This window comes from Anomaloglossus baeobatrachus, unplaced genomic scaffold, assembly GCF_048569485.1.
Source record: "Anomaloglossus baeobatrachus isolate aAnoBae1 unplaced genomic scaffold, aAnoBae1.hap1 Scaffold_118, whole genome shotgun sequence".
Classification (NCBI taxonomy): Eukaryota; Metazoa; Chordata; class Amphibia; order Anura; family Aromobatidae; genus Anomaloglossus; species Anomaloglossus baeobatrachus.
Genome location: NW_027441888.1, coordinates 397,371 through 411,557, shown reverse-complemented (window position 1 = coordinate 411,557; position 14,187 = coordinate 397,371). Strand labels below are relative to the sequence as shown.

Sequence of the window (14,187 nt, the reverse complement as noted above, 5' to 3'; positions counted from 1 at the left end):
AACCCGTTCACAACATCAACTGAAGTCCAGAACACTCTCAGTGAAGTAGGTGTATCTGTCTCTAAGTCAACAGTAAAGAGAAGACTCCATGAAAGTAAATACAAAGGGTTCACATCTAGATGCAAACCATTCATCAATTCCAAAAATAGACAGGCCAGAGTTAAATTTGCTGAAAAACACCTCATGAAGCCAGCTCAGTTCTGGAAAAGTATTCTATGGACAGATGAGACAAAGATCAACCTGTACCAGAATGATGGGAAGAAAAAAGTTTGGAGAAGAAAGGGAACGGCACATGATCCAAGGCACACCACATCCTCTGTAAAACATGGTGGAGGCAACGTGATGGCATGGGCATGCATGGCTTTCAATGGCACTGGGTCACTTGTGTTTATCGATGACATAACAGCAGACAAGAGTAGCCGGATGAATTCTGAAGTGTACAGGGATATACTTTCAGCCCAGATTCAGCCAAATGCCGCAAAGTTGATCGGACGGCGCTTCATAGTACAGATGGACAATGACCCCAAGCATACAGCCAAAGCTACCCAGGAGTTCATGAGTGCAAAAAAGTAGAACATTCTGCAATGGCCAAGTCAATCACCAGATCTTAACCCAATTGAGCATGCATTTCACTTGCTCAAATCCAGACTTAAGACGGAAAGACCCACAAACAAGCAAGACCTGAAGGCTGCGGCTGTAAAGGCCTGGCAAAGCATTAAGAAGGAGGAAACCCAGCGTTTGGTGATGTCCATGGGTTCCAGACTTAAGGCAGTGATTGCCTCCAAAGGATTCGCAACAAAATATTGAAAATAAAAATATTTTGTTTGGGTTTGGTTTATTTGTCCAATTACTTTTGACCTCCTAAAATGTGGAGTGTTTGTAAAGAAATGTGTACAATTCCTACAATTTCTATCAGATATTTTTGTTCAAACCTTCAAATTAAACGTTACAATCTGCACTTGAATTCTGTTGTAGAGGTTTCATTTCAAATCCAATGTGGTGGCATGCAGAGCCCAACTCGCGAAAATTGTGTCACTGTCCAAATATTTCTGGACCTAACTGTACAAGAATGGGGACATATATACTATGACAAGAATCATATATACCAGGATGGGATAAAGATGGGCAATATATATACCAGGATGGATATACAGTATACACAAGGATGGGAGACACATCAACAGTACCTGTAAGGGGCCCAGGATGGGTGACATCAGTACAGAATTGGGGGATTTTATCCCAGTAACAGTGTCAGCAGCAGATCCCCCCCATAACAGTGCGTGATGACCACATTTTTTGTGTCAATCTTTTCCCCTATATTATTGCTTCAAAACCTAGGTATGTCTTATGGTCCAAAAAATACAATAAGTTTAAAAATAAATAAAATGGACCTTTTCCTCACAAATTCTTACTTGAGCAATTGTAGCCAATATTTTTATAAAACCCTTTGAATTATAGTATATCATGATGGCTTCTCCTGTGTGACTCATCGGACAACAGGAACTGATTAGTCTTAAAAACATTTGGCAAATTCTGAAAGCAAGAATGGCTGCTCCGCTCTGTTGGTTTTCTGATGGTCGGCAAGACTTGATTTACCAGTTAAACATTTCAATTATTCACAACATGACAAGGTTCCTTCCCTGTGCGGCTTCTTCACATGTTTAACAAGACCTGATTTACTAGTAAAACATTTCCCACATTCTGAACATGAAAATGGCTTCTCCCTTGTGTGAGATCTTTGATGCACAACAAGATCTGATTTCTCAATAAAACATTTCCCACATTCTGAACATGAAAATGGCTTCTCCCTTGTGTGAGATCTTTGATGCACAACAAGATCTGATTTCTCAATTAAACATTTCCCACATTCTGAACATGAAAATGGCTTCTCCCTTGTGTGAGATCTTTGATGCACAACAAGATCTGATTTCTCAATAAAACATTTCCCACATTCTGAACATGAAAATCGCTTCTCCCCTGTGTGAATTTTATGATGTCTAAAAAGATTTGATTTACTAGAAAAACATTGTCCACATTTTGAACATGAGAACGGCTTCTCCCCTGTGTGAGATCTTTGATGCTTAACAAGATATGATTTCTGGATAAAATATTTTCCACATTCTGAACATGAAAACGGCTTCTCTCCTGTGTGTGATCTTTGATGCACAACAAGATCTGATTTCTGAATAAAACATTTCCCACATTCTGAACATGAAAACGGCTTCTCTCCTGTGTGTGATCTTTGATGCACAACAAGATTTGATTTCGCAATAAAACATTTCCCACATTCTGAACATGAAAAAGGCTTCTCTCCTGTGTGTGATCTTTGATGCACAACAAGATCTGATTTCGCAATAAAACATTTCCCACATTCTGAACATGAAAATGGCTTCTCCCCTCTGTGAATTTTATGATGTCTAAAAAGATTTGATTTACTAGAAAAACATTGTCCACATTTTGAACATAAAAACGGCTTCTCTCCTGTGTGTGATCTTTGATGCACAACAAGATCTGATTTCTGAATAAAACATTTCCCACATTCTGAACATGAAAACGGCTTCTCTCCTGTGTGTGATCTTTGATGCACAACAAGATTTGATTTCGCAATAAAACATTTCCCACATTCTGAACATGAAAAAGGCTTCTCTCCTGTGTGTGATCTTTGATGCACAACAAGATCTGATTTCGCAATAAAACATTTCCCACATTCTGAACATGAAAATGGCTTCTCCCCTCTGTGAATTTTATGATGTCTAAAAAGATTTGATTTACTAGAAAAACATTGTCCACATTTTGAACATGAAAATGGCTTGTCCCCTGTGTGAATTTTATGATGTCTAACAAGGTGTGATTTCTGAATAAAACAATTTCCACATTCTGAACATGAAAATGGCTTCTCTCCTGTGTGACATCTTTGATGCTCAACAAGTTCTGATTTCCGAATAAAACATTTCTCACACTCTGAACATGAAAATAGCTTCTCCCCTGTGTGAGATCTCTGATGCAAAACAAGATTTGATTTCGCAATAAAACATTGTCCACATTCTGAACATGAAAATGGCTTCTCCCCTGTGTGAATTTTATGATGTCTAAAAAGATTTGATTTACTAGTAAAACATTGTCCACATTTTGGACATGAAAATGGCTTGTCCCCTGTGTGAATTTTATGATGTCTAACAAGGTGTGATTTTTGAATAAAACATTTCCCACACTCTGAACATGAATATGGCTTCTCTCCTGTGTGACATCTTTGATGCTCAACAAGTTCTGATTTCCAAATAAAACATTTCTCACACTCTGAACATGAAAATGGCTTCTCACCTGTGTGAATTTTTTGATGTTTAACAAGGTTTGATTTCTGAATAAAACAATTTCCACATTCTGAACATGAAAATGGCTTCTCTCCTGTGTGGCATCTTTGATGCTCAACAAGTTCTGATTTCCAAATAAAACATTTCTCACACTCTGAACATGAAAATGGCTTTTCACCTGTGTGAATTTTTTGATGTCTAACAAGATATGATTTCTGAATAAAACATTTCCCACATTCTTGACATGAAAATGGCTTCTTCCCAGTGTGATATTTTTGATGGTCAACAAGATGTGATTTCCTGGTAAAACATTTCCCACATTTTAAACATGAAAATGGCTTCTCCCTTGTAGGAACCGTTTCATCCATTTCATATTCCACATTCCTTCTGTAACTTTTATTCTGCTTACAATTCTGTGATAAATGGGAATTTTGGGCTTGTTTGAAAAACTCAGATGATAGAGCTTTCCGAGGAAGGACTGGATTTATATCTGGGACAACAGTATACTCTTCATATGTATCATGTGGGATACTTTCACCATCTGTTATAAATTCGGAAGATATTAGAGATCCATCTGAACTCCCATTACAGTCATCTGCTAAAAATAAGCACAAAGTTATTAATTTTTAATGATATTATCTTGAAAGTACATTTATTTTTTTAAACCATAACATCAGAAATTAAATTAGGGAAAAAATTATTCTGAATCTGTTGTCCAATATCGAGATCTAAAGGCCCCTTTACACGGGCCGATTTATCTGACGATATGTCGCCGAGGGCACGGTTTTCATGACGCACTTCCGACATCGTTAACGACGTCATTGCATGTGACACCTATGTGCGACTCCGAACGATCGTAAAAATAGCGAAAAACGTTGATCGTTGACACGATGTTCAGTTTCAAAATATTGTTCGTCGTTTGGACATTTTGCTACGTTTGACACCCTTCTAATGGCGAACAACAACCACATGACCGCCTTGGTCAAACAATATCTCGCTGAACGATGTAGCGTCGTTTGTGAGATGGGTACATGTGACCGCTACAAAATGACCTATGAGCGATCTCGGCAAATCGTAGCAACGATCTGTTCATGTTACATCGCTAACAAGATCGCTAGCAATATCGTTGTGTGTAAAGCGGCCTTAAGAGTTACATCTTCGTTAATTTGTCTCTCCCATTCCTAGCACCAGTTCTCTGGAATGTGCTACAGTAAATAATCTGATTGATTGTCACAATGTGACTGCAGGATAATGAGGGATAGGGGGCTCCTATACTGTCCCTCACTATAGAGGACCCTAAGTTATTCCTAACCTCTGGATTACCCCTGAAGATGGAGATGCCGGAGTCTGGTGCATTACTAGTCTCCTGACTAGATCTAATCTGTGATCCCCAAGGGAAGGAAGGGGCAGGATTATGATGGAAATACAGATTAAAACAGATGGGACACATTGCAAACTCACAAAAATAAACAGCGAGAGGCTAAGGAGAAAAGCAAGAGCAGAAAGGCAGCAACAAAAATGACAACAAGGGTTAACACCACAACAGCTCATAGTAATAATGCACAAAAAACACCCATAAATCTGGATCACAACACCTTACCAGATCAGTATAGGTAAACTATAGCTGGCATTAATGAAATAGTCCAGCCAACATATACAGAACGGGAGCAAACAATACTTTCTCCTCTACAGCATGTGATCACAGACATTAACAAGCAACCCAGAAGAGAATAACTCTTACTAGCCTGCCCAAGCATGTGGTTTGATGCCTGCGTCTCCCTGCGCTGCTCACAGACAGCAGAGAAATTAACATGCAAAGTACCAGAGTCTATCATTTCAACAGATCCTGACGCTGCCATGACAGCTCGCAAAACCTGCAAACATCTCCTTGAAACATTGATCCACAACATAGACAATTTCAAAGAGGTTATTTTTGGAGACGAAAATAAAATAAAGACAGATGCTGGAAATTCAACTGGGTTGTCTGGCACTGTAACGCTGATGGCCTATCCTTAGGCTTTGTAACCAAAGCAGGTAGCAGGGTCTTGCAGCCTGTACAGATAAACATTAGGGTTCAAATTCATCAAGACCGGTGATGTACACTGAAAAATGACGTCAGGGACTGGAGTGAGATTTCTGGCATAGGGAACATCGCAGTTTGTTATGAATTAGAGAAGCGGTGGCATCACACCCTTCTTCTGGCCAAGCTCTGCCCATTTTGGCAAAGCTGGTTAAAATTGTTGTGAACACACACACACAGACACACACACACACACACACACACACACACACACACACACACACACACCAGCCTGTCTCCTCTTCAGCTCTAGACTCCTCCAGTTGAGACCTTTGGTCACATGACATGATGTCAAAATGGTCCTTAAGCAGTCCTATAATTGGTATATAAACACTGGGGCCCCTGGGAGAAAGGGGGCCGTGTGCAATTGCCCAGTTTGCTCTCCCTTTCCCCTGATGCCAGTTCTGCATGCCAGCCTGTGTCCTGTTCAGTTCATTTAGACTCCTGCAATTAAGAGACCTTTGGTTACATCATGTCACATGACTTTGAAGCCACCAAAGGTCCTTAAACAATCAACCTCAGAATACAACTGACGAGGTCTTTAAGAGAGTGGAGTCTTGAGAATTTGCGCAGTTTGACTCCTGCCAACGCTGGCCCTGACTGTAACTAAGGCTTATTTATGGAGTAGGGCTTATATTTCAAGCATTCTTCAAAAATCCCATAAAATTGTGCTAAGTGTTATTTTTGGACTATGTTTACTTTTCAAGGAAACGGTATTTATGAACCCTCTGCAGGTTTGAGTTGCCATCATAACAACATAGAGAAGACACTAGAAACAAACAGAAGGAAAGACAATACAGTTGAAAAAAAAAAAACAGAGAAGAAAGCCTAAAAATATAAACACAAAATTAGTGCAGAAAGTACATGAGTAGATATCTCTTACTGGATAGATCTGGAGGAAACACATCCTGAGGAACATCGGGATCTTCTTGTTTACAGTCCTGTGGGAGAAGAGGACGGGGACATCTCTCTGGTGTTGTCCTCTTACTGGATAGACCTGGAGGAGACACATACAGGGACTGAATTCATTCCTTACATACAGATAATTCTAGGCCGTGTGTATTTAGTCCTATTACCTGGTGATGTGAGGGGCTGGGGAGCCTCCATCATGACGTCCTTGTACAGATCTTTGTGTCCTTCTAAATACTCCCACTCCTCCATGGAAAAATAGACGGTGACGTCCTGACACCTTATAGGAACCTGACACATACAATGATACCGTCACCCCCGATCCCTTCATAGCGTTACTGTATAATGTCCCAGCATTCCCAGCAGTGTCACCTCTCCAGTCAGCAGCTCAATCATCTTGTAGGTGAGTTCTAGGATCTTCTGGTCATTGATGTCCTCATGTATCGGGGGGTGAGGTGGAGGCCCCGTGATTGGGCTCAGGGGTCTTCCCCATCCCTCAGACACAGGGGCCTGACAGCGCTCACTAGAGGTCTTCTTCACTACTGTGTAATCCTGGTTATGGAGAGACACAGTAATAAATCTCACTACAGACATTTCCAGAGTCCTCACCTCTCCAGTTCTGTCCATCTGTTATTCCCATAGATAAGAATGATGTAATGTGACGTCATCAGAATCTCTCACCTCTCCAGTAAGCCGGAAGAGGATCTCTAGGGTGAGGTGTAATATCCTCTCCGCCATCGTGTCCCTGTCCATCTCCATCCTGGACAGGAAATTTTCTGAAAACAGAATAATATCACTGAAAGGATCTGATATTATAAGGACCTGAATGGGAAGGAGATGAGCCCATATGTAAAATTAATGGAGATAATAATGGAGGGAAGATATCATTTGGGTAGGAAAAAAAATTTCAACATGAAATGAAGTTGCAAAACTGACCCATAAAAGTATTGCACCTAAAATGGTATCAATGAAAACGTCAGCTCATCAAGCAAAAAACAAGTCCACATTCAACTCCGATGTCGGAAAATGGAGACAGAGACACAAACCGATTTTTTAATGTTTTTTTTTTTTACAAAAGTCTGATTTTTATTCACTAGAGATGAGTGAACCTGGAGTTCGGTGTTTGGTACAAACTCAGACTTCTCCAAGATAGTAAATTTCAGGTTTGGAGTTCGGGGGCTTCACGTATGGAAACCACTCTGTGATCAGATGTATTGTGCTCCAAAAAATAAAACTGAAAAAACCCGCCCTCCCCCGGAAGTGATCTGTTTATGGCTGCATGTGGGCGGAGACCCGAACTGCCAATCAGTGACTTCAAATAAAGTCCAGGTCAAGTCCAAGTCCAGAACCGATCTTTACAAATGTTCAGCTGGACCAGCAGAAGCCGAACGTCCACGGGTCCGCTCATCTCTAGTCACCACTGAGATAATAAGAAATGTGGAAGTCTGATATTGCCGTAATCACACTGACCTGGAGAATCACGCTGACCGCTCACTTCCAGCACATCGTGAATGGCATAAAAACAATTAAAAAAAAGATGGATTTTTTTTTCACCAATTCACCGCACTTTGAATTTTTACTTAATTTCCAGTAGATTTTATGGTAAAATTAAAAACTAAGTCATTTAAAGAAAAAAAACAAAACAAAAAAAATCCTTCATAGTTTACAATGCGCCCATTGTATCGTTGGTAGGGATGAGCGAATGTATTCGCCACTATTCGGTATCTGACGAATAACAAGCTATTCGCGACATTCGGTATCCGACGAATAAAACAACATCCGCTCCGATACTTTCATTTTCATTTCTGACTTGCTGGCGCCTGTTTTCCAGCCAATGAACACATCTGATGTTGTTTAACCTCACCCTTGTTGTGGTGTTACTTTGACCCCCTTGCCTATCAGGTCGTCACAAGGGTGCCGTGCAATCTGCCCTTCTGCATGGTACCCGCTCCTCCTTGGTTACGGGTCCTGTCCATTTGGTGTTGCTAACAACAGGTATACACAAATCCTGGGGAACACTCTGCACCACACCCACCAAACACCCATTGGGCAGCCTGAGGGGAATAGGGCCACCCAGATGGAGGGATGGTAGAAGGAGGGCCAGAAGTGTCAGTTAGTGTGGAGAGAGTTGAAGTTCAGCCGTGACAGTGAGAGGTCACGCTGCGGAGCTGGGCTCCTGCACCTGTCTCAGGTGCCAGACGTTGGCCTGGCAAGAAGGAGCTGGAACCCCGGTCACAGGGCGTAGTGGCAAGGGGCATGGTACTGCCAAAGAGGCCTTGTACTACAACCGGGCAGGGGCCAGGGCACGACGCGGTACGCGGACCCTAGGCTGGGAAGTAGCTTCACGCAGCCCAGTAATTCACCCGACGAGGACGGAGTCTTCACTTCCTTTTGGTATTCGATCATCCCTAATCATTGGCCTTTACTCTCCACCCCCCTCCTCCTTTATGTCATTCTGTAGCACTAAATTCAAATTTTCAGAGGGGCTGCAGGTGTCAAGAACCCGGACTTTGGTGAGGGCCCTGAGGTGGCCCAGTAACGTACATTTTGGAGGGACTGCTCTTACTTATACATTTGGGCGGTGCCTCCCTCAATGAGACTCAGATAGTGGAATACATATTCCATAGCAGTTTACAATGCGCCCATTGTAGCATTGGGCTTTACCCTCCTCCTCCTCAAATTTCCAAGTCTGGAATGTAAACGTGTGTGTAAACCAGAAGAGCGACTGCAGATTCTATCTTGAATGGCAGACAATAAGGCCTCTTCACATTTCTCAAGCAGCAACAAATTTTCTACGACCACATAGTCTACTGTGAATAAACAGAAGGCTGGTCCTTCAAATCCTCAACCTGGTCCTCATTCCTTCCCCCTCATCATTAGTTACAGGAGACATATGACCCCAAGCTTGGCCACTCTGTGGATCTTTTTTGTATGTATCCTTTGGTTGGCTCTGGCCTCTCACCGTGCAGCATTGAAGAGGGATGAGAGGAGGTGGTGTGAGTTGAGTATTTTAGAACCTACGGCCAGAAGAAAGCCACTTTGAGGAACCTGATTTACTGTTTCCAGAGGTGGAGACTGATGATGATGAGACACAGTTGCCAGCGCAGAGCAGAGTCAGAGCAGCCTACAATCTCAACTGCGAAGGAGGATGAGATAGAAGACGAGGTGGTCCATGATGAGTCCACTGATCTGACCTGTACCGTTGACATGCATAGCCACCACAGCAACACAGAGGAAAATGGATATGTAGCACCAACACAGGCACTGAGGGGTAGTGGTTTGCCCAGAGTGAGAACTGGGTCAACTGTTCCGAAGAGCACCCCCACTGTGGTCCAAGTCAGGGAAAGAGGGCGTTCAGCCGCTGTCTGGACGTTTTTTCTGAAAGTCCTTCAGAGAAAAAAATTGTAATCTGTAGCATCTGCCATACCAAGTTGAGCAGAGCACAGGTCAAACGTAACCGGACCACCACTAGTATGTGGAACCACATAGCAGCGAAGCACCCCAGAAAATACAATAATTATAGCAAAAACAACCCTGCTCATGAGAGCTTACATCTACATGAGGTGGTGGGGAGGTGGGACAAGGTACGGGTGCTCATTTCCAATGACAATCCAGCTATCTCAAAGATATGGCGGATAGATAAAGGCTGCCTGAACCAGTCAGCCATTCTTTGAGATGCTTTTCGGTGCGGTGGAGTTTGATGGAGAGTTATGTTGTGAGAAGTTGTGGATAGACTGAATTTAATTTGATTAGGGAGTGTGATAGGCCACCCTAAAGAGCTGTGTTTTAGGGAACGTCTGAAGCTGAGTAAGTTGTGGTTCGTCTTGGTTTCTTGGGTCAGAGCATTCCAGAGGATTGGTGCAGCTCGGGAGAAGTCTTGGATCCGGAAGTGAGAGGTTTGGCTTAGTGTGGATGTTAGTCGAACGTCGTTTGCAGAGTGTAGAGAATGGACAGGGTGATAGACAGAGATGAGGGTGGAGATGTAGGGGAGGTGCCGCACTGTGGAGAACTTTGTGGGTGAGAACAAACAATTTGAATTGTATCCTGTGATATATTGGCAGCCAGTGCAATGAGTGGCACAGAGCAGAAGCATCCGCGTAATGGATAGCCAGGTAGGTGACCCTGGCTGCCGCATGAAGGATGGACTGTAAAAGGAGAGAGTCTAGTTAGGGGAAGACTAATTAATAGAGAATTGTAGTATTCAAGGCAGGAGTGGATCAGGGCCACAGTGAGGGTTTTTGTAGTCTCCATGGTAAGAAAGGGGCTGATTTTAGAGATGTTCTTGAGGTGCAAGCGAGAGGAGCGGGCAAGAGATTGTATACAGGAGGTGAAGGAAAGATTGGTGTCGAGCATAATCCCCAGACAGCGAACCTGCTGCCTACGAGTTATCGTGGCACCACACACAGAGAGGGAGATCTCAGGTTTAGGGAGGTTAGAAGATGTAGAGAATAGAAGTAGTTCAGTTTTGGAAAGGTTAAGTTTCAATTATAGAGCAGAGAAGATGTTGGCAACTGCAGACAGACAGTAGGTGGGCAGAACACCAGGGTACCAAATTTATGTCTCCGGGTCAAACCACTGCCATGTCACCTGTGCTACGTCCTTCACAATCTGCTGCCCAGGAAACAGACTCTCATGCATCCTGCCCACAACCTGTGATTGCACTAACACAGCAAACATCAACTACATCCACTTCCTTTTCCCAGCGAAGTGTCCAGTTGTCCATGCCTAAGAACTTGGAAAGGAAGCGTAAATACACAGCCACGCACCCACAGGCATAAAACCTAAACTCACACATTGCCAAATTGCTAGCCATGGAGATGTAGCCATTTAGGCTTGTGGGAACACAGTGTTTCCATGATCTCTAGGCTATGGCTGCCCCATGATACAGTGTTCCCATCCGCCACTATTTTGCCTGGTGTGCCGTCCCCGCGTTACACAAGCATGTGTTAAACAATCTCAACTGTGCTCTTGTGAAGCCCCGCTAGTATGTGTCGGTGCAGTACCTTCAGGGACTCCACGTGGATGGAACAGTCTGGTCACAGGTAGTGAACCTTCTTTTAGGATTGTCGTGACGCCACTCTCAGTATTGCGGTCAGCGGGGACCGCCACTGCAGATTAAGGGATGCCTGGGGCTGATGGTGGGTGCAGTCAGTATATTAGCCCCCTGAGAGTGAGGCAAGCCCCAGGCCCCGGTGTATGTGTGTGGGACCACAGGTCGCAGAATGACTCAAACACAGTCCAAGAAGTCTTTCAACGTGTTTACTCACTGTTTGGAGGTCACGGTGAGATGCCCGGGCGACACTGTGATAACCAGGTTGAACCAGGAATTCCAGGAGGCCGTTCTGAGGGTAGCTGTCCACTCGCCTTCCTTGCACTCTTTCTGTTTTAGGAGGATCCTTTGCTTGAAGCGTGGTAGGACCCCTCCAGGGAAGCTGTTACCACCCTGCTCCCCTCTCTCTGGCTCGTCTGCCGGCAGCGTGGCCTTGGTGGGATGGCTTCTGGCCCTGTCCCCTTATGGGCCTGGTGATTGCTGCTTGGCTCAAGCTCTGTGTAGTCGTGGTGAGGGCATGAAGTACCCCCCCCACCTGTAGGTTAAGCAGCTCTGGATGATCTGCTGCCTGTACTGGGGACCTAGTTCCCCTTGTGTGCTCGGATACCGGGATCTCCGTACTCAGCCACCCTTCTCTCTGGATGATTTTCAGGCCGACCCACGGTACTCCTTTCTCCCCCGCTTTCAGCTACTGCACTCCTCAGGACCTGTCTCACACGAGAGCCCCTCTGCTCCCTTCCACACACTTCAACTTCTTCCTCCAGACTCTCCTCTTCCTCTCTCTCTCTGCCCTGCTTCCTAGCAACCAGCCCCTGAACACACCCCCAGCTGGGAATTGAAAGTTAACCCCTTACTGGTGTTGTAGCTGTTCTGTTTTGTCACAAGTCAGCTTATGGGATCACCAGTGAGGTCTTCTCAATTTGGCCTCTTCAGACCTAATCAAGATCGAGCGCTCGGAGAGAAAAGACCAGCATCCATGTGAGCATGATCAATTTCTTCTGTTTATTTAACGTACAGTTTATTTATACCATTTACAGATCAATGTGATATTGCAAATAAAGCTTCTAGCTGGAAATTTACAAGTTGCTCATATGACCTTTAAGTTTCAGCAAAACAGAAATGTAGAGTCATGCATATGAGATAAGAAGAAGATAAGAAGAACATTTAGAAACAATAATAATCCTTGATCTTGTCTCTTATTCCGAAGGCTCTGACTATGAACTACTTACTAATGAAATAAAATATCTTTAATAAAGAAATAGGTTATACCATTTAACCCTTCTATATCAATTTCCTCCTTTTGTAAATGGTATAACCTTCACTACAGGGTCAGTAGGCGTCCAAACAGGAGCTGCTGGCTCATGGGCCTAGTACCCATGAGGGGTCTTCCTAAGACTTCACCCATCCACCCTCAGTGTGGACACCTACTCCCGGTCAGCAGAGGCCATTTGGGGTCCGTAGTAAACTACAGAGGGTTCAATACTGAAACTCTTAGAACATACATTATTCAATAGTTTAGCTAACGCATATATCAATGCTTTTACAGCTATATAAAGCAATAGACAGAATAACAATATTTGCATACAGGTTTGTATAATGCCAGAAATCCAACCTGCTATGCCCTTAAACCAATTAGCTGGATTCATAAAAGAAAATGTCCAAGAAAAATGTCCAAAAAAAAAAAAAAAATATAAAAGAAAATGTATTTCCCCACCAGGAGTCTTTGCTGGAATCATCCATATATATACATATATACGTATAATAGGAGAACAGACAAAAACTGGTGACTATGTATGTAGATACACACATAGACACAAACACACGGAAACAATCATTGTCTTTTCCACAGATAGCAACATCATTATATTGAAGACTGAACCATAATCCATCGTAGGTAATGGGGCCTGAATGAGGGATCTTAGTCTTTACTTTGGTAACTACACCCTCAATGTCCGGATTGTATTCCATCCACCACGACTGTCCCCTAGGCTGTGTGATATTTAGCTGGAACCAGGGATTAGTGACCTTTCCAGCTATAGTCAAGGTGGCAAATACATCTTTTCACCAGAATATCGATAGAGTCCAGGTTTCATTGTACATACAGTCTGATATCAACACCTCCTGTGGTTCCAGAGGTAAGGCTAAATAAGGCATAGTCTTTGAAGAAATAGGACTGTGTGTGCAGATCCAACAGTCTTTTGGCTTTTCTCCTTCCATGTCCTCAGTAAGAGAAATATGGTGGCGAATGAGTTTATTATCCCAGTCCGTAGTTAAAAGTTCGCTCAGTGTTTTTGTTTGGCGCAGCAACCCTGCTACACCTAGCAGGATAATTAGCAAGACTGTCATTCTGCCGGTGGAGTGACCTTTTTACAGTGACTGGCGTGGATCCAGGTGGGCTTTCCCTCAAGTTTCACTGAGGTGGATGTGGTCAGCTGGACTTGGAATGGGCCATCAAAGCGTGGATCTAGGCTCCTTCTCACGTGTCTGCGCACGACCACCCAATCACCTGGATTCAGCTGATGCACAGCTGCACTTGCATTGGGATCTGGAATGGATGAAAAGACATGTTTATGCACCACATTAAGTCTTTCCTGTAAGGCCTGGACGTAGGCTGTCATAGTGCCGTGTTGCATCTGTAACACTTGTGGAAAGTAGAGACCTGTTTTTGGGGCACTACCAAAAAGGACTTCAAAAGGAGACAAGCCTGTCTTTCTATATGGAGTGTGTCTGACTGAAAAGAGTGCCAGGGATACGCACTCTACCCAATTCTTTCCTGTGTCTGCCATGGCCTTTTGAATTTTTAGTTTAAGTGTCCCGTTTAATCTCTCTACTTTTCC

The 14,187-nt window shown here is 43.4% G+C and overlaps 1 protein-coding gene across 1 annotated transcript in view; it reads right to left on the bottom strand.

Moving 5' to 3' along the window:
• Nucleotides 1–1,068: 1,068 nt before the first annotated feature.
• LOC142260522 (uncharacterized) overlaps nt 1,069–14,187 on the bottom strand; it is a 200,817-nt gene continuing 187,698 nt past the window's right edge. Inside the window, exons 11-15 of the mRNA XM_075331970.1 lie at nt 6,982–7,076; nt 6,673–6,852; nt 6,468–6,591; nt 6,275–6,388; nt 1,069–3,909 (exon numbers count right to left, since the gene is read on the bottom strand). Of these exons, the coding sequence (XP_075188085.1) occupies nt 1,613–3,909; nt 6,275–6,388; nt 6,468–6,591; nt 6,673–6,852; nt 6,982–7,076 (2,810 nt within the window). The 3' untranslated portion in view covers nt 1,069–1,612. The remainder of the gene's footprint in view (nt 3,910–6,274; nt 6,389–6,467; nt 6,592–6,672; nt 6,853–6,981; nt 7,077–14,187) is intronic.